The 21,488-nt window shown below is 41.8% G+C and overlaps 1 protein-coding gene across 4 annotated transcripts in view; it reads right to left on the bottom strand.

Moving 5' to 3' along the window:
- The window catches only part of LOC121952361 (transcription factor COE1), a 104,830-nt gene extending 84,530 nt beyond the window's left edge, over positions 1 to 20,300 (bottom strand). For 2 of the 4 annotated variants that reach the window (XM_088088086.1, XM_088088089.1), the window contains exons 1-6: positions 19,251 to 20,295; positions 18,336 to 18,492; positions 17,462 to 17,525; positions 16,247 to 16,302; positions 6,195 to 6,268; positions 888 to 956 (exon numbers count right to left, since the gene is read on the bottom strand). In XM_088088086.1, the coding sequence (XP_087944212.1) occupies positions 888 to 956; positions 6,195 to 6,268; positions 16,247 to 16,302; positions 17,462 to 17,525; positions 18,336 to 18,492; positions 19,251 to 19,381 (551 nt within the window). In that variant the 5' untranslated portion in view covers positions 19,382 to 20,295. Of the gene's footprint in view, positions 1 to 887; positions 957 to 6,194; positions 6,269 to 16,246; positions 16,303 to 17,461; positions 17,526 to 18,335; positions 18,493 to 19,250 lie in introns of all 4 variants that reach the window. The other 2 variants (XM_088088088.1, XM_088088087.1) reach the window with 2 other exon arrangements.
- Positions 20,301 to 21,488: the final 1,188 nt, after the last annotated feature.

Here is a 21,488-nt window from a genome sequence, read left to right as displayed (position 1 = left end):
TTGCTGGTTTCTCTGATAATGTGGTGAGAATGATAAAAATCAGCACTCCTTCACTGCCCGTGAATTACTCTTTAAAACACACACGCTGATGTTCATGCAGAGAAACCTGCTCACAGAGGGTTAAAACAACTGCCAAGAAGAAATCAGATTAAAATGAGGTTGGATCTCATTTCAGTTTTTTCTCTGTCACTTTTTTCTTTGCTCATGACCCATTTTTCTGCGCTGCTGCAGGAGAGACAGACACTGAGAGAGAAGGGGGGGCGAGGGAGGGGCAACTTCAGTCCTCCACCTCGACAGACAGGAAGAAAGAAAGAAGCAGACAGACAGACAGGTAGGAAAAAAGCGGCAGCGAAAACGACAGACAGCTCCTGCTAGTAAACAGCACTGTGTTTTGCATTACGTAGAGGAACACACACTCGTCTGTTTGTTCACTCAAGTCTGAAGATGCGCATAGGTGTGCATGTGTGTTCGCATGTGTCTGAATCTGCCAGATATGAGGTAGTAACTGAGCAGCTGATGTCACCTCTGCACAGGTCAATGACTGCATTACTGAGGTGCACATGCTCACTTAAATGTGATGTCTGCTTGGACGTTTAATTTCCTGCTTTGAGCAAATCACCACCGCTGACGAGTCCTGCTGTTTGACTCATAAATGCAAAACTTCAGTCCAAATGTTTCAGTCTGTCTTCCGTCAGAAGCCATCGATTCTATCTCAGGAGTGTCTATTTCAGGAGTGACGGCAGATCATCTAAACACGCAAACATCCCGTCACACGCCGCCATTCAAACAGGTCAACGCAGTCCATCATCCAGCATGTGTGTGTGAGAGAGTGTCTGTGAGAGTGTGTGAGGGAAAGACAAAGATAGAGATGGAGTGAGAGACAGTACCTGTCGATGATAACAGGGTCTGAGGGTGTCTCATTACGGTTTCCGCAGCTCTTCTTGTCACAGCACCGACTGTGAGAAGAAAAGACAGTAGAAGAAGACACAGGTCAAAGTGAGAAAGGAATTAGACACAGGGAACATACAGTACTTCATTTATACGGGAGTTCACATTTAGATGTTAAAATGGGAGTACCATGTGCTTTTGTCTGTTCTGATGTGGAGAACTTAACACCAAATTGAATTTTACAGAAAGTCTGGCAGCTCTAGACTGACAACACGGATAAAAATAGACTCATACGACATGGAAAGTGAGTGTATAGCCGGATCTAGAGGGCACAGGCCAGCTGGTGAGCTTAGCCATTTCCTGATATGCTCCAAAATCCTGCTAGTTCATACATTAAAAAGCCTATAGTGAGCTGAATAACTGTTAGTTAGTTTAGATTCTGAGGGTTTAAAACATATATGTCATCAAGGACAATGTGGATTACGACCCTGAAGAATTGCTTGTGCAGTCAGACTGTCCTCCAGAGAACAACAACACTTTTGTTTTAGCAAGTACCTATAATGACATTGGTTTACATTCAAGTGACAAAGCCCCGCAGCTGCCATAACTATGACTCTTATCTGTCAGGAGTAAAGGAGGAAGTAAGGTGATGTTATTACAGAACCACAAAGTCACAGAGAGAGGACGTCGGGGTGGAGGGATGATTCAATAAAATGAAGGACCAACAGTAAACATTGTTTTTTTTTTTAAAGACAGGTCACCCCAAAATCAAAATAACATATTTTTCCTCTTAACTGTAGTGCTGTTTATCAATCTCGAGTGTCAGAGATGTCTGCCTTCTCTCAAATATAACAGAACAAGATTGCACTCAGCTTGTGGTGCTCAATGCGCAAAAAAAAACGATAAAAAAAACTCAACAGCAAAGTGTTTTTCCAGAAATCATGACCCCGTTACTCAAGATAGCCCACTGACCTTGTTGTGAGCAGTTTCCTGTTACATCTACCCATGGACGAGAGGCTCGCGCTCGCAAAAGTACGAGATGTAAACATTAATGGCGTCATCCTCAGCTGAGCTGTCATGTTAGCTTGCGAAGCGGTGCAAGGTGAGGGACCAGAAGTTACTCACGTCCTTCTACGTATAGATACAGTTGCTGGATGTAGTTCAGCAGATAGGAAATAGGTCCTAAGTGAAACCGCTCACAACAACGTCTTTGGATAATCTTGATTAACCGGGTTATGATTTCTGGAGAGAGGCATTGCTGCTGAGTTATTCAAATGTGTATTTTTGGCAGTCTGAGCACTGAAAACTGAGAGTCATCTAGTTTTGTTATATAAGAGAAAAGGTGAATTGTCCCTTTAAGCATGACAATGTTGTATACTGCTAACCTTAACTTGTTTAAACAAAAAACATGATCTTTCCTTACACCAAAGATATTTTTGTACTTAAACTGAACCAATACTTTTCCATAGCATTGTGGGATTCATAAAATATTCTTTGTTTTGAAAGGAACAGCAAATGACATTGACAGTGAGAAATAGACACAGATATCATCTAAATGTCTGTGTGCTCATCTCCTGAAAACTGTGTGCACTTGTTTTAATTCTTTTGAACCCCTGCAGATGACATACTGATTTTTTTTTAATCAAGAAACTGGTCGAATTTTATTCTGAGAGATTTGCTACCATGCATGTATTTGAAAACATTATATGACAACTTCCACTCAGTCGTTATTGTTCTGACGAACATGTGAGGTGGAGGGTGGAGAGGATTGAAGAGGCCTGAGGCTCAGAGGAGGAGGAGAGTGTGGGACACACACACACACACACACACACACACACACACACCTACACGCACACAATTTATATTAAAAAAACTGGCATGCACTCCAAAATTCACACATATGTACTGCAAGTCTGTCAAAGCTTTCTTGTGTGCATCAATTATGAATAAAGGTGTAAGCAGGAGGAGAAGGATAAAGGTGGGGGGGGGGCGCTGAAGAGTGAAAGGATGAGCGTGGGAGGGAAAGCTAGAACAAGAGGGTGAGAGAGAGGGGAGGTGACGGGACAGGAGAGGTTTGGGTGGGAAGAAGAGGAAGGGGAGACGTCTCGGGTTTCCCACCATCACAGATGGCAGAGGTGAAAAGAAAGGGACTGATACGTTACACCTTACACATTGTCTCTGCTATCTGCTGCTCTGCCTCTCTTTCTGCTCTCATCCTGTCATTTCCTTTCTGCTGCTCTATGAACTGGGTCACTACACGGCCCGGCACCATCGAGAGGTTACAGAGGAGGAAAACCAGAGACGGGGAGGGAATGGGAAAATGGGGAGCAAAAGGAAAAATTGGAAGCCCGGGGTAGGGAGGAGAGGGGGGTGTTGATGAGGAGAGGAGATTAAGGGAGGACAGTGGAGGAAGAGGAGCGGGAGCAGCTTAGAAGATGTTATAAATGGAGGGGTGGTGGGAAGGAAAACGAGGGGCGGGACGGGGGTAATGTAGCACTTATTGCTCTGGATCCCGGTGATCTAATCATCTGCTCTCCCCCTGCATCTCCCCTCCTCCAACACACACGCACACACGCACGCACACGCACGCACACGCACGCACACGCACGCACACACTTATAAACAATGGAGTCCCAATAGCATGAATTGGAGAGCCCATTTTCCCTGGTTCTATATGTGAAAGTAATAAACAATAGCTTTAGTTAAGGGAATCCAAATTAAACAATTAATCAATTAGTGGATCAGTAGCAAAGGTTCCAGATTCTCAATGTGAAGATTTGCTGTTTTTTTTTTCACTATAGTAGGTTGAATATCTTTAACAAACATTTTGAAGATGTCGTTTTGGGGCTCTGGGAACAATTTTCTGACATTTTATTCAAAAAGTTTCCGAAGAAACCAAATCCGTACAGCTAAATTGCTTCATAAAATGATGCACAAAATATTCTGAATTTTTTTCTGTTTGACAGTTAGCGTCATGTAGCTTTAATAAAGAGCTGCAACAAGCGGATACAGAACTGATTGTGCCGAATAAGCCATTTTTCTCAACCTTAAAGCTACCTGAGGGACTGTTAGAATTTTTAAAAGGGGAGGGAGTGGTGCAAAACTGAGGAGGTATTTCAGATCATTTTTTAAGTGGGCAGGGAGTTATGTTTTTGATTTGGTTTAGCGAAGGGACATTAAAGTTTAAATGATTGTATTTTCTATTTTTTCTAAAAATCCTCAGAAGTAGGGATGCACGATATTAGTTATTTTGCCGATATCTGATATGCGGATATATAACAAATCGTTTGGCTGATAACTGCTACCGATATCGATATATCCACTTTTTCTCCCCACCTAATTTAGGGATGATCAAGTCTTTTCTGTGGTGAAATTTAACATCATATTAACAACATATTTTGTATACTCTGATCATGATGGCCCTCCAGTAGAAGAATACATAAAATACAATGTTTTTCAGTGTTTGTTATATTCATTCATTTTGCAAAATAAAAAAAAAAATGATTGCTGTCTTGTACATGCCCACTTTACCATATCGGCAGAAATCAGCATGTTGGCCAATTCCTATATTTTATTTTGAAGCCAATATCTGCTGATACGGATGATGTGCTGACATTATAGTGCACCCCTACTCAGAACCCCAAAACCTGTAGGTGGATTTTTAAGGCATGTTTTCTTTCCAAAACATCCCCCCAAATCACACCATTTATCACTGCCAGAAATTGTGAAAAAAAACAAAAAAAACATCTGCAGCTGTGTAGAGTGTCATGATATACATATTTTAAAAAAACAAAGTCACACCCCAGCCTACCCCCTGCTCTGATAAATAAAGTCCCTAAGTGGAAAGGGGACAACGGTTTGTTAAACCAACATTTTTGCTACACACATGGTATAAACAGTAGCCTCTTTCATTCACTCCTGCGAAACCTTTCATGTATTCGTGCCAGAGCTCAAACCGTTTGCGATGCAGGTCTGTGTGGTGGCAGATTGGCTGGGAGCATATGGCTAATAGCACCACCATGACAATGAGCCACACTGATTAATGGACACCCTGAGCTCTTTGTGTGTGTGTGTTCTACGTCGCGTGTTGGGTGTGAGGCCCCCGCTGCAGAATCAGCATGTGAGAACACGAGGCAACAGCCGTAACTTTGACCTCAGCGACTGCTGCAGAAAAGAGAGTGTTTACAGTGGTTGTTGCAGAAGTAGTACTTTCTGCAATGCTGCTGCACTGTTGCTCCCCCTGAGGAAATATTTGAATATCTGAGGCCTTTTTACTCTACAAGTTCATGTATACTTTACACGTTACGCAGAACAGTTTATCGTGTCCACAATGCATTCCCAATATGATGAACAACAATAATTTACAATAAAATCTGTATTTATTTATAAATTCCTTGTAAATCATATCAGAATTTCAAAGGCTTTTCTATAAAGCTCTGCAGCTGAGCTGCCTGCAGATTATTCAGTGAGCTATAGAATAAAATATTAGTGTGCCTGATTTCACGGCTAAAATCCCTGCTTGTGCATATAGATGAACCCCAATTTATATTGTTACAGTTAAAGTTGTTCAGTGACAAGGTCAGGGAATAAGAACAACTTAATTCATGTGCTAAATTTGAATTTTTATAACTGTGGTGTGCATGAGGGAGCGTGCATATGCATACTTCTTTGTGTATATTGTGTGTATGCACACGTGCGTGCGTGTTTGTGTGTGTGTGTGTGTGTGTGTGTGTGTGTGTAAGACTCTGCCTATATTTTATAGTCAGATTGTGGAGGAAGGCCCATTTGTTAGCCATGAAACAACAGGAGGGTTCAGATTGACTAATGAGTTTCTCTGTGTCCTAATTAACCAGGCGTCACAGACACACACACATACATACACACACACACACACACACACACACCACGCATGCATCCACACACACATTTCCTATTGTATAGGATAGGTTGGTAAAATGCCTCTATAAATAGATCTCTTTCCTCCCAACCTACTTCCAAAGAAATTCATCTTTAGATTATAATTAAAGCAACGACTCTGAGAGCTAAAACTCATCTTCCTCAACAGATACGGCTTCATGTGGATGTGTATGCATGCGTCTGGGAGTGTATGTGTGGGGGGGTTAATGAGGGTGACAAAATAAGAAATGTATTGAGAACAGAGAGGTGATTGGTACCAACTTTCTGCAGACGAAGAAAGTATGTTGCAGGAGAAAAGAGGAAGGGTGTGGAGAGGGGATGGACAGAAAAGTAGAAGCTGGGACAATTGTTCGTTTGGAGAGGAGGAAGATTTGAGATTTGATTCTCACCTGCACATGATCTCGTGTGTCAGCAGCACTCTGCACATCTCTGGGTTCTTGTCTTGGCCTTCATAAACAATCGGCTGAGACAGAGAGATGAAATAGAGAGGGGGAAAAAAACACATTGTTAGCTTACAGACAGAAAAACTGAATAAACATAGAGCTCAAATCCAGCAAATAGTTCTCTCCGTCCTCAATAAGGTGCTGGTTTCAGGTGTGCTTCACCATAGCAGAGAAAGGACTGAGGCATGGTAACAAAAACAAGAATTTTAGTTGTTCTGTTAGGATGTCTGTGTTGTGTGACAGACTTGAAATTAGCCATTTAACAGCAAATCTTGATGTGTGATATCCAAAGTCGTGTAAGTACAAAAGTCTTTTTTATATGAAGGTGTCAACAGCAAAGTATGTCATAAATAAGAGAAAAAGTATTGTGTCTACTGTGCTGTTGTTATCGTTGTGGTATTTTATAATTAAGAGCTGAACATACCAGGAAAACCATGTGAAGATGTATATTTTTGAAATCTTGTGATCAATATCAGTGCCTCCAGGATGGAGGATTGCCACGTTGCAATGCTGTGATGTTGCAATTGCAACAATTAATGCAAACTCAACCAACCCCCGTGAATTCTGGGCAACCTTGCAATTTTGCCCAATCAGTCTGCAAATTTGACTACATCATCGTTGTTTCCCGCAAGAGTCAGCAATCATAGTAGTCACCCGAGCGAATCTGCGTTTGCTAGGAGAGTTATAACCCACCCTACTCTCCCTCTGATTGGTTAGCACTTGTTGCCTTTGTTGCTTAGATTGGTTAGTTTTGGACATGTGGAGAGAGATTGGTTAGGAAAAGAAAGTCAGATCAGAGGCAGAGTAGGGCAGTCATGCCTTCGCCATCCTAGGAAACGCATCTTCTGCACAACATCACCAGATTTAACATGCAACATGTATCACAATTTTTCAAAAAAGCTGCCATGACTTCAAAACTTTTTGGCCCCAACAATCTCAAAAAGGCCTGCAAAATCCTGGAGGGACCACGATACTGTAAATAGTTTTTGTCACAATAAAAATAATTAATTTCCTTAAACAGCTAGACACTGGTTTTTAGCAACTGTCACTCAAACAGGACTAAATGGTGCATTTGTTTGGACTATAACAGCAAATAATACAAATTTAGAGCTCTATGTGAGTATTTATGGCACAAAGTTCTTTTGTATGTGGGATTAACTCAAAATAAACTACAGTGACCATGCACATCCAAATGAAGGAATGACTCATCCAGTGCAAGTGTGGTTCAATGATGTGTTTGTAATGGCAAACAGGGAATCTCTGCGGCCCAGAGGAATACACTGTTTTGTTCTTTGGTTAAACAACTCATGTTCAGGATCAATTTGTTGTTGGAATTTGTCAACAACATTAAGTGTAGAGTATCACCAACCCTATCCTTCAAATGCAGGGAAATCTCCAAAAATTAGATGCAACTTCATATTGTATAACTCCACATTGTATTTTTCAAATTCAAACTGAACATAAGCAAGTTGTTCATAATCTTGCAACAAAACGGTGTCAGTTAGACCCTCCAATAGAAGCCAGTCATTGTCTGCAGCTGTGCATGGATGCATAAAAACTTAATTGCATTTTTCAGACCACTCATCTACATCTACTAAACTGATGAGAGGAGATGACTATATTCCACAGCACTGCGCTGTGGTAAAACACAACAATGTCAAACTGGGAGGAATTGGATTTTTTCTTCATGCTGTGTTTTCCATCAGGGTGTTTTGTGGGTAACAGGTTAGTTGCCACTTCACCTTTAAGAACACGTAGTTCAGCAGTAACACCTCCATATCACTAACGCACACTAACACCCATTGTCTCTTCACTGGGAGTCTGTCACCCCTCCCACACACACACCTTGTTCACACACATTTTAGAAAAAGACAAAAACACATCAATGACATCTCCTCTGCTCCCATCAGGTGAGGTCTAATGTTAAACCACATACATGTTCACTGAGCTTTGGCCACAGTTTAGGCTGAGACGTTACCTGCTTCCATCATACATTCCTCCTGCTTCTGGCGAAGAAGCTCAGAATAAAGCGAAAGCACAAGTCACACACCACTAAGCTATCTATCAATCAGTACACACACCCCGTCTGTCTTTGGTCTATTCCAGTCTGTTTGATCTGTCGTTCCAAACTCCAGCAAGTCTCCCCGAGTGACAAGCTCACTTTTCTCAGGGAGCGCTGAAGAAGTTTCACTGTCCTCTCTGATAGTCTTCAGCTGGAGGTTCAGACTACCTGCTGCCACCAACTGAACATCAGTTTCAGTTTGTAAACAAAGGTCACTTAGCTGAGTGAAAGCTTAAAGGGACAGTTCATCCCAAAATCAAAAATACATTTTTCATCTTACCTGTAGTGCTGTTTATTAGTCAAGATTGTTTAGGTGTGAGTTGTAGTGTGTTGAGAGATATCGGCCATAGAGAAGTCTGCCTTCTCTCCAATGTAATGGAATAAGATGGCACTCGGCTAGCGGTGCTCAAAGCACCAAAAAAAAAAAAAAAAAGAATAAATACATTTGCTGTAATGTAAGCTAGCTCCATGGTGCAAGGTGCTAGTAGTAGATCCATGCCTCATTCTGCACAGTGATATGGCTGGTGGGTTTTTTGGGTTTCGTTTTGTTTTTTTTAAAAAAAAGTTCCTACATGAAACTGCTCACAACAAGGTCCGTGGATTATCCATTGTCCATTATATTGGAGAGAAGGCAGACATCTCTATGGCCAATATTTCCATCACTCGGCAACTCACACCGAAACAATCAAGACTGGTAAGTAGCAGGTAAGAGGAAACACGTGTTTTGTTTTTGTTTTGGAATGAACTGTCCCTTTAACGTGCCTTTGCAATGCAGTGGAGAAGTTGGATGTTTGTAAAAAAAGGGAACTCAAACAAATGACAGATGATAAGGCTGGGTGAAGAAGTAGAAGAGACCATTTAAAGACTAACACTAAAAAAAAAAAATCCTTCCTGTGAGCTTGGACTGTCCCGCCAGGGGCCCCAGGGCAAGCATGTTCCACATGGGGCCCCGGCATGAGCCGAGATGTAGACTGAGCCCCTCATTTGTAAAAACTGCAGCCCAACATGGTCCTCAGAAACTAGCTTGGAGCTTTGCAGCATAAATGGAGAGCAGCAACAGTGGCTGCACAGTCTGAGGGCCCCATTACAATATTGTTGTAGCCTACAGCATTTCATACTAATAGCTGGTTGTCTCCAGGACCCTCTGTGTTTTCTGGAATTGGAGTCCCCATTTGTTTCAGGGCCCGGGGCCCCTGTCAGTTACAATTTACCATGCATGTGCATATATTCCAGATGCAAAAAAACTTTTTCAGAAAATGTATGGATCATGAATCTGGAGCCTGAAGGGCTCTTGGTGATCCAGGACTCCAGAACTGAGCATGCTCAGTCAGTGCAGACATGAGTTTAGTGATATGAAACAAAAATAATCTCATCTCAAAGAAGAAGTGCAACTACAGGTAGAAGGAGCTGGTGCTAAAAAAATATTTCAAGAAACAGTTTCACAAAAGAAGCTTTGACAGACATGACGTCGAGGCTGATGTGCAAACGGAAAACTAATGAATCGATCCAGAGAGCAGAATAAACTGGTATCCATACTAACACACCACTGTTGACACACCACTGATGTTGGTCCAACACTAAGACATTTGAAACTATTTCTCTAATCCCTCTCCATCAAAAACCAATATGTAATATTTTCCTTCAGTTGTGGCCTTATGAAAGCAAATGTGAGTGTGGGAACTATAGAAATGGGCTGATTTGAATTAGAAATGTACTTTTTAAGCCATAGTTGTGTCTATGATTAGACCTCCTCATTGTGTCATGGGAAAACTGTGGGTCAGGCAGCTTGCTCAGAACTTCTAAACTGCCCTGGACAAACATGCATCAATGCCATCTCAACCTCTCTTGTCTTCTCTCTTTCATACACCTCTGCTCTTTTGTTCTCTCTCTCAGTCTCAGACTTACACACACACACACACACACACACACACACACACACACACACACACACACACAAACACACACACACCTTCAAACACGGGCCAGATGAATACATTTATCTTCAGGAACAGAATTAGGTCTGATGCAACTGAAGTTTCCTCAAAAAAACAGAAGAGGTCAATAAATCCTTATATACAGTATGTTCTTGTTCTAAAAAGTTTCTTAACTCTATCACCTCTGCAACAAACATCGACTGAAATAAAAGAAATAATCGAGACCATCTTGCAGTAGGATCACTACAACCACCATACAGCAGTCTGCAACTTGAAAAAATGTGAACCAGGGATGTACAGTGGGGGTGCAATGGCTCCTTCCCTACTTCCTACCCACTACCTCCTACCTCTGGCCTCCTGGGTCAGACAACGCCAATCTTCAAACTCGTCCTTTACTGTGATCTCAACTAGAAACTGTTAAGTTTTGTGACTGCACAGTAGTGACAAAATTTCTCTACAGACAGACACATAAACACCTGGCAAACAGCTCATGTGGTACTTCCTGCTACAGTCACCAGGAACACATTTAGCCATGATGACACACACACAGACTTACAAAGAAGAACAATACCAGCCCCGCTGTTGCAGGTGGTAAATACAGAGGAATTCATACTGCTGATATGATGACATTACTCATATTTCCTATATCCCAGTCGACCATAACTTCAGCAGGATAGAGGACAGATGTCTGTCAACAGCAGGAGTTCCTCAACCAGAGGAGTAAAAAGTGAAAGATTTTGTCTAAACTCACACAGTACTGACAAATAAATCTAGCAGAAAACTCAGTAGCACTGAAAAGGTGTAAAAATGTCTATTTTCTGTTAAATCCTTCCCAATTAAGGACTGATCATGTCAGGTTTCTGCCAGCAAAACTGGTGCTAACAATGCAGCTTATGTAATGCATCATTTTCTGTGTAGAAAGTGATAAACTAACTAAGCGGGTCACTTTTTCACTATGCTGACATACAGTAGATAATAGCCACTTCTTTCCCAGCTGACTCCTTGCTTTGCCTACTGTTGACACGTCTCTCACTGTGCCACACCAGCGTCAAAATCTAACAATCCTTGCCTTGTTTTGACTCTGTTTGGATGCCAAGTCAGGTACCCCTCACTGTGTCACGACTGCTTAAGTACTGTGATATAAAAATCACTGCCAATCAGAGGTCAAAAGTTTCAAATATCACTTGATCCGTCCTGCTGGGCAACCTGAGACATCTGAAGCTCCAATCAGGAAAAAATGAACAACTCAAATATTAATTTGAAAATAATATTTAATCCTTCTTCTGTAGCAGCCTCTTGTGTAACTTCTTCTCCCATAACTTCCTCTACCATCCCAGCCCACGTCACACTGTCACCTCGCTCGCCTTCCTCGACTTTCATCTGCTTTTTCCTCCTCTGCCTCCTCCCTTTCTCCGCCTCACCAGGCCTTTCATACAGCATCTCTGCCGCTCTCTCCTCCACCTTTGAAGTAGCGTGACATGCGCGGCGTGTAAACAAGGAGCCGCTAAGCAGGGGAACACACTTCCTCCTGCGTTAGTGTCAGGTCGACTAGCGAGCTAGTGATCCGACAGGGCCGCAGTGACAGACGCTTTATTCTTCGGGACAGAGTCGTGATCAACCAGCGCTCAACGCTCTGCTTCTGAAGTCTAAGAGGCGCTCTCCTCCTCCATTTAACACAATCAGTGCTGGCCCTCCCAGCGCACACAAAAAGCAGGTAGACAGACAGAAATAGCAGAATAACAGAAGTAAGTGCCAGCTTTAGGTGCCAAACGTTGGAGGGTTTACTTTCCTGGGAGAAGAGCTGTGAAATCAACAGAATCAGTGATATGAGCCTCAAATACTCAGCACAATACAAAAAACAACGACATGCTTTTCTGTGTATGGCAACACTGATTATAATCCAAAGCTGAATTTCTGTGCTTTAAAGATCCCGACTGTACTTCTTGACCATGTAAAAGCATTCATGTGTTTACAGTAAGTAAGGAGTTTCATGTGACAAAAAACAAGAATTTTGCATGAAACCGAATTCATCAAATATAATAAAATACAACGAGTCAAAATCTCCTGCAAGCTGAGCGATCACTACGTAAAGGTTGATTGGTGTTTGTGTAAATGTAAAGTGTGCCCCTGGGGTTCACTGTCCATATTCTCAGACAAATCAGTACCTTAAATGAATTTTCCCCCACAAAATGATAATCTGTGCCAATTACTCACCCCATGTTACGCTGAATTCATGAAGAATACTGTTTTTCTAAAATTCCTCCATGATGCATAGCCAATGGACAATTAATCCAAAAATGGAGAAAATTCTTTATGAACTGAAGTAAAGGGAGGCTGCGTCTAAGTAAAGCAGAACTATAGTGGTGTACAGTAACAAAATACTTTTACTCAAGTGCAGTACTTAATTGAGTTTCTTTTTTAAACTTATTACTCTGACTCCACTTGGTTTGAAAGACAAATATGGTACTTTTGACTCCACTACATTTCCACGAAGGCTCTCGTTACTCATTACATTTGCCTAAAGTCAGCGGATGATTTTCTTTTTCTTTTCTAAAATGCAAAGTTCATTAAATGTGATCATGCCATTCTCTGTGTGATTTGTTTGTTGAAGTGGTGTTACCACACTCATCAGCAGGTGGATGTATTTGGTTATGCAGTGTTAGTAACGGCTACAGCAGCAGATTGAGATGAAAATACCTCAAGTCCATGTTTGAAGTTTTTGAGATGAATAATGATTCGTAGCGTTTTAAATGTGTGCATTGTTTACCACACACAGACTCGCGTTTCTATGGGCATTTCTAAAGGCAACAAGCTTTCCATGCTGCATGTAAGACATTGTATTCAGCGGGTTGTTTCAAGACAAGAGACACAACAACCGACATCCAAGAGCTAGCGGCGACAAAAGCCCAACACATTTACATCCCGACTCACCGTGTCTCGCACAAAAAGCTGCACAAAAACACACCAAACCGACGGCAAACGAGCGCATATGTTCAGCGCCGGGGTGAGAGGGGATATCTCTCCAAACCAGCAGACGGCGGTCTGTAATAATCATTCAAAACGTGAAACCGGAAAACCGCAAGTTAGCCAGCTAACGCTAATTAGCCAGTTAGCACCACAGAGTGTGGTTAGCACATTAACAACAACACTGAAAGAAAAAAACAACATATTTACTGTGCGCCAGTGAACAACAACAAAAGCCACCAGGAAAAGTTACTGTTAAGCGCCTAATGGTTAAAGAAAAACAGTCTTACCTCATTTAAAAAGTTTGTTTCGACCTCCTTCTTTCTTGACTTTTAGTGCTTTATTTACGTTTTTTACTTCCGTTTGTCTTCGCGTGCGCTAAACTAAACAGCCAATCAGGGTGATTTTATTCACCAGGCTCCACCACCCTGAATCAGTCCTCACTCACAAAACCAGACTGACACTCATCAATAAGTCTGTTGAGGCACAACTTTTTAATCTTTAGGAAAAATAAGTGTTAGCAATTTGGCATAATTATTAATTAAAGTTATGGGTCTCCAGTTTTTAATAATCAATAACTCTTTATCTGGTTTGGGTATTAAAGGAATGAACCCTTGAGACATAGTCGACAGTAACTTTCCAGCCATGACTGCGTCCTTAAATACACAAAAGATAAACTCTGACATATCCTTTTGAAAAACTATAGAAAAGTTTCTTGTTAAGTCGTCATTTCCAGGGGACTTAATGTTTTTTTAATTTACAGATACACTTTTTAAAATTTCTTCTAGTTTAATATCCTGGTCACACATTGTTTTGGATTTTTCATCTATACATTTTGCATTTCTTTTTAGGGTAGAGGGCCAAAGATGCGGGACGCACACAGTTTTGAGTGCTGTTCATGCAGTCCCAAACAGAAAAGAAAAATAAAATAAGAAAATGCATAAAAAGTCCAGAGTTTCTACAGAAAAATACAACACCACTGACTTGTGTGTCATGAGTCATGATCACGAGGGATTACTTGAGTTTATACATTGCTTTTTAGAAAAACTCCTGCCTAGTATATCTTTTTAAAAAAAAAAAAGGTAAACGTGATTCTATTGTTGCAACCAAATATAGACTAGGGAAAGTGACCAGCCAATTCTTGTAGCCGCTGCCACTTGACCGGCCTCAGTGTGTCAAACGGGTGACGTTAAACCCTCGACAGCCGTGGGCTTGTGGGGATTTTTTTGTTTCTTTTTTTACCTCCCTGTCTGGACTAATATAGTAAATTACGCGGTGTACTGTTGAGCGAGGTTAAGTTGTACAGTCTAAAGAAATCTTAAACAGCATATGAAAACATTAATAGCTTGGTTGTTGTTAACCAATTTACTAATGGCAGAAGATTCCAGTGATTTGAATTTTACTTTTTTAAGATGACAGCATGTTTTTAACAGTAAATGTCAGAGAGAGACCAAACACACACCTGTTTTGTATGTGTGTGTGTGTGTGTGTGTGTGTGTGTGTGTGTGTGTGTGTGTGTGTGAGTGCACTTGTGGTTAGAGAGACAGTGGCCATGACATCACTGACCAGCTAAGCCAACCACACGGCTGTTTTGGTTTGACCACCTGTTAATGTTCCAATCCTCTACCACTGGGAATCACACAGACGCACATGCACGCGCACACGCTCGCAGACAAACAGTGAGACAGACAGACAGACGCACGCACGCACGCACGCACGCACGCACACACGCACACACACACACACACACACACACACACACACCCCATGTTTTATTGCTTCAAGTGCAGTTTTGTCTAAGTGCCTATACAATTATATACATACAGCACTAAATACCTGCACCGTTTCCAATTTGTTTATCTCTCTCTCCCTTAGCCATACACACACACAAACACACACCAGCCTGCAGTTGTCTACCTGTGCAGCACACACCTGCCTGCATCAGTGTCTTGAGGAAAAATTACTTCACCTTTTCAAACTTAATCTCTTTATCTAGGCTAAAAAAAACTAACTTTAATTTTTCAGACAACGGTAGGCATGCAAATGTATTTCTGTGTGTAAGTTTGTGTTTGGGAGGTCAAAACTCCCCTCCTCCTTCTCGGGACTTCCACTGCAAGGGCCGACTGAGCGTGCGTGTGTGTGTAGCTGGCTGTCACCCCACTAAGCTGAAGCTAAACAGTGTTATTAGGGAACAGTGTGGTCCCTTAGGCCTGCCAGACACACACACACACACACACACACACACACACACACACACACACACACACACACACAGCAGCGTGACAGCAGCAATGTGAGACTCTATCAGAGCCTGCAGTCACGTTAGCAAGTGTTCAAAGCATAGCATGGCTTCTTGGCTGCTGATGCCGCGCGCACACACACACACACACACACACACACACACACACACACATTGCATCACTGTTCCTTGTGCAAAACACAAAAAAATCAGTTTACCTGAGGAACATTGAGAAAAAACACTAAAACTGTCTGTCTTCTGTCTGTTGTTCAGTCTGCCTCTCTCTCCTCTAACTCTCCCTGCTGCTCTCTCCATCTCTCTCTCATAAAGGTACATATAAACAAAAACACAAACATTAACAGAAAAATTGGATCTGATCAGAAAATGCTCGCTACACTCTGCAGACCAAATCCCAGAGGTGCTGTTATATCTTTCCACTTCCTACTGTGAGCAGCAGAATTACACCCCTGTTCCTCAACACCCGCTCACTGCCTCCTCGCTCTAATCACAGCGAGAGAAGTACAGGCAAAAATGCCTGGAGCCATGCGGTGTGTGTGTGTGTGTGTGTGTGTGCCCCCACCCACACACACTGTGGAAACACCCACCCACGGAATCACACACACATAAACATGCATTTTTGTGTGTGCGAGTACTTGCAGATAGAGGAGGGCGGCGGAGTACAGGCAGATCAGTGGAGCAGCTCATTGTCAGGGAGGTAATAGGAGAGGTGACAGACCTGTGTGTGTGTGTGTGTGTGTGTGTGTGTGTGTGTGTGTGTGTGTGTAAAATATGTGTTTACCTGTTTAGTCATGGAGTCTATGAGTCGAACATAAAAGTCCTGCTCTGTTCTGATGCCTGTTGGGATGCGGAGAAGAAACAACAGAGACAACATACAAAACTGCATTAGAAAGTGTGTCAAATTAAGTAAACATAAAAGAGTGACAGACACCTGCTTTACTCATGAGGAAGCTTTCCCAAATTTTAGGGGCTGCCAGAAGATTAAAAACATATTTCTGATTCACAAAATTAAATGTATGTTTTTAAATTTCTTTCTTTTGCTGTTAATAATTTTATTTCATAATTTAGGCCTCAAGAAAATAGGCCGAGTAAAAAAAATCTGAGCAAGAATAATCATTTTTTGGTGGGACTGATCAAACATGCAACCAGCTGGTTTAAAAAGCCAAAAATGTTGGGAACCCCAGGAGAAGCTTTTGCGTGTAATAGAAGTAGGCCATCACATTGTAAAAATAAATGTGTTTAATGTCTTTGTGTTTTTTTTACTATAACAATGAGCCTGATAAGTCAATTTTATTCATCTGAAAATTACACATTTTCCCAAAAGGCCCTTGCAGTTTGCACAACACAACATCCTCGGCCCTCTTTTCCAAAAAAACTGATTCAAGCACCAAACCCATTTGACACACATTAATGATTCACAGTGATGTTTACAGACATTATCTTTACATTAACAGTCAATATCAGATATAAATGGTTTGTAGGTGCAGCTTTCATGTCTATTTCCACATGCTGCAAAAGATATTAAAATCAGTAATTCACAAATTGTAGTTTTTATGCCCTCATGTCTTAATCTCAGAGGAAGCTGGAGCCAGTTTATGTAGTTTCCCTCCCTGCAGACTGTATACCACAATCCACAGCTCCCACCGCCACAACATGCAACTGTCACACAGCCCACTTCAGACTGGACAAACTCATTTAGGGACAGTGACAGTGATGAAGCCATAAAGCTGCTATAAATCACCCACAACAGCTGCTCTGAAATGGTGACATTTATCCAGAGATCAGTCAACTTACACGATTGTGAAACACTACACTGCAGGGTCTGTGATATAAACATATTGTTGGCCCTCTTCACAATTTTCCACATTAAATCTAAAAAATATCAGCCGCTTCCTGTGTGCACTCTGTGTATCATGTTGCAGGAGGGAACATGCAATCAGGCTAATTTGGTTAAATTTATTGTGAATAACTTTATGAGCGCGTGTGCCTCACTCACCGTTACTGTAAAGAAGCTGCAGCCGGTAATGAATCCCGTTATTGGTCTTCTCTCCGCTCGTCTCCTTAACACACATAACACACACTGAGCTGTTTAATGAACATTTTTTAGGACAAATTAAAACTCTCTGCAAATGTAGGCCCGTGAATTGTACATCCAACTTATTGAATTCTTCACACCGGTCATAGGCTACATTAAATAAATGATTTATGTTCACAGCGGACATATTAAAGCAGGGCAGCCCTATAATTTCTCCACGTGTAATCATGGTGTTATTGTGGCTTTTTAATTCCTCTGTAATTACTGGTTATGTTTGGAGGGCAAATAAATCCAACACTAAATTCTCCTGCTGCATTTCAGCTAATTTAAACGGTGTCATAATTGATGAGGAGACGGTTGCCCCGCCGTTGTTTATATAGAACAAGTGGCTGTGTTGAATCCAGCTGTAAATTTAAACAATTTAAACGCCCAGATTTGTCTTATTATCTTTTAAATATCGCAATTGGATCGAATGTATATTATTTTACAAGTGTATCCAAACTAATTATACTACAACTACGACTACTACTACTACTGCTACTACTAATAATAATGATGATAATAATAATAATAATAATAATAATAATAATAATAATAATAATAATAATAATAATAATAATAATAATAACAATAATGCATTATAAACCCTTAAGATATTTTATTGTTTAGTTGCTGCAAATGTTTAAAATTTAAAATTTAACGCTGACATCAGTAATATCAGACACCACAGTGGAATAATCATCAGGCCTTTAGAAAATCTACATGGTAAAGTATCTTTCAGCATATTTAATAACAATAAGAAATTCATCACACCGCCGTGAGTTTCTGCACCGACCTTCTCTTTCTCGATGAAGTCCACGAAGTTGGTCCTCTCGATCTCCACCGGCTGACCCTGCCGGTCGTACAGAGCCAGGACAAAGTGGAAGAAGTTGGACTTGCGCAGGTTGGAGGGCGGTTGCTTCTCAAAGTGAGCCCGGGCCAGACCCACTCCACTGCGGACACACAGGTGTGGATCAGTCGGCGATAGAGGCTAAAAAGTTTGACTTTGAAAAAGTGAGTACAAAGAAATCTGGGGAGCCATAACCAGCCCGTAAATTCATTATTTTTTATGGATTTGACAAAGGGCAATCTGAATAATAAACAGCTATTTTTTAAAATATTTTTTTGTAAAGTCAAAAAAATTATCTGAAAATGTAATCAAATTTGTTTATATTGAAGTCTGCTCTTGTTATAAAAATCTAAAGCACGAGGTCATGGTTTATCCACCTTAACACCTCTGGTACTGTGGACCAAAAGGAGAATCTTGTTTCCTTTTAATAAAACCAGGAGTATGTTTGGAAAAGAGAGGAGATTTGCTTATTTTTGCTCCTTATTTTAAACCCCAAGCCTGGATCTAGAATTATTTATTTGTCCATTTGCCTTGAGGCTCATTAAACCGTGGCGCACGTTGCATGTGCGTAAAAATCTGTAACACATGTTGCCATTAACTATTTAGTGCGTTCTCTTAAAAAATATACGGGGTATTAAATGTGTTTTTAAATTTTACATTCTGAAAAACAATCTCAACTTCACAAATTATCCTAGCAATAGAAATCCATATTTCTTCCTCCGGACAGCAGCTCCGGCTGTTTTTCCCCATCAGCAGCCTCGTGTCCTGCACGGGCGGCCGCAGGTCCTGACAGAAACATCTCGCTGTTTCGGTGAATGTGGGTGGGTTGCGGCATGTCTCCTCAACCCGTGCAGAGCTCACCTTTGGGCGGCCGTGTTGGCGTCCAGCACGCCGCCCCCCTGCATCCAGCTCCGGACAGTGTTCATGCCTCCCAGCGGCTCCTCCTTCAGGCTGCTGCCGCTTCGCTGGATGCTCTCTTGGATCCCAAACATGAACAAACCTCCGTAGCTCGGTGCCTGTCCTTGTGTTTGTCGGTCTCTCTCCTGGCTGGCTGTGCACTTGTTCTCCCGTAGATCCTTCACTTGAGAGGAGCAACGTGGGTGCGCTCTTTGCTGCGGCTTTCGCGTGCGCTTTGCTAGAAATCAAGATTCCTCTATTTCTAGTCCTCGTGAGAAAGTGTGTGCTAAAACGGAAGGGAAATCATATCGGAAGAGTAGGATCCAAAATGTCAAAAGACGGATTTAAATCGCGAGAAGGACGTCTGGTGTGAAAAGGTGTTAAAAAGTCACTCCTGGTGCGCTTTGGAGATCCACAGTGGAAGCTGTCAGACAGAAAAGAGAGATCAACTAGCACCCAGATCAGATGTCATCATCATCTGACACTTCTTTCTTCCTCTTTAGGCTCTTTGCGTCCTCCTGTTCTCCCTCAGCCCAGCGGTCCGGGACGTGTTGAGGTCTGCGGTGTCCAGAGCAGCGCTGCTTCCTGCGGATGACTCCCGAGCTCTCGCCACTCCGCTCCCTCTCTGAGGAAAACGCTTTGTGACTCTTCCCAAAGGACTCTCTCTGAGAACCAAACACGGGCTTCTCCCGCCCCGGGGGGAGAGAGAGGGAGCTAGGATGGGAAGGGAAAGAGGGGAGGGGACCGGAGGAGAGGAGGGGAGGGGACAGGACGGGAGGAGAGGAGACGCCCCCAAACAAAGGCGAGAGTAGAGTCAGGTCCGCCCCATGCAGCGGACACGGAGCTCCTCTCCTCCGTCCCTCTGTCCTCCGCTGCCCGGTCCGGATCCCCTCTCTGTCCGCGTTAAAGGGATTTTTGCAAAAGGGTGTCTTTGAAAACGAGGAAATCAATTCTTGTGCGCACCACATCATTGAAAATCGACCGGGAAAGTTTCTTTCTACCCAGCAGAGCAGCTCGGAGCTCCAGATGCTGGAAGAAAATTGCTCAGTGGCACTTCAGCAGAGTGGACGCTTCTCAGCTGCAGGACAATCACAACTTCGTTATATCAAACATACATCTGTAGATGTTTGATACAAAAGTAGATATTTTGCATGCGTAAAACGTCCGCTTTTACGCAAGGAGTGCCAAATAAATTTTAAATAAAGAAATCAAAAAGGAACTTCTGATTTTTGTAGCCTGTGATCGAAGGCATTCAAATATATTTCTGCTTTTTTAGAATTATTTTTCTCTATAAACGGAGCTATTCTGTAGCAAGAACTAGTCTATCATTAACCAAATTAGTTCTTTTCTGTAAGGTTTTACTGCGTCAAAATCTGCAATTTAAAGAAAACAATTGAAATCGTTATGCTTCAACAGTCTGGGGTCAATATTAGACCAATTTTAGCTGCAGACGTTTGGTACATTTGATCTGAACCCTCAGCCTGTACATTTAGATCTGAGCTTTATTTAGACCAACTGGTTAGACTAAATTCTAAAAGCCATATTTCATCGTCACAACATATCCCTGCTCCCCATTGTCTCCATCGGGCCTGCTTATTGCAGGCTAGCGCCGCAAGACTCACAAACAAAAGTGACAATAACAATAATTAGCTCAAAATAACAATGAACATAATTGAGGATAATTGCTACCAGATTTCGCTGCTTTGTCTCTCCCTCCAGCACCATCTGTTATTTGAAACAATTTATCACGCCCGCCGAGAGGGAATCCAAACAAAATACAAATATTAATAGATAATTCCACGAAGCCTTTTAATAAAATAAAGCTACAGCGTATTGATCTGTCGAGGTGCAAAAGGTCAACAACTTTTGTATTATTCAGCTGGCTGTGGGAATGATTGGCAGGGCGAGCTGGCGCTGTTCCAGGGTTTAATTCCCAAAGGTTATTGAAAAACGCTCTTGACCTTGATTATGGAGAATAAGAGTCTTTTATGCTCCAGTTTCCTGCTTATAGAGGGAGAGAGACAGCAGCGGATCAGCCCGTATTGGCTTTAAGTGGGTTCACAGTCAAGGAAAAAATATATATGAATAGAAGAGTGTTAAGAGGCTCTGGTGTTTGGATCGATCGGAGTGGACTGAGAGCATCTGCATCCGTTTATTCAAAAATATGACAGAAGTTATTTATCATGATGTGTAAAATGCAAT

The sequence above is a fragment of the Plectropomus leopardus genome, chromosome 15 (assembly GCF_026936395.1).
Source record: "Plectropomus leopardus strain MGB_pleo_1.0 chromosome 15, ASM2693639v1, whole genome shotgun sequence".
NCBI lineage: Eukaryota > Metazoa > Chordata > Actinopteri > Perciformes > Serranidae > Plectropomus > Plectropomus leopardus.
The sequence above is the reverse complement of the archived record's forward strand: the minus strand, read 5'-3'. Positions and strand labels throughout refer to the sequence as shown.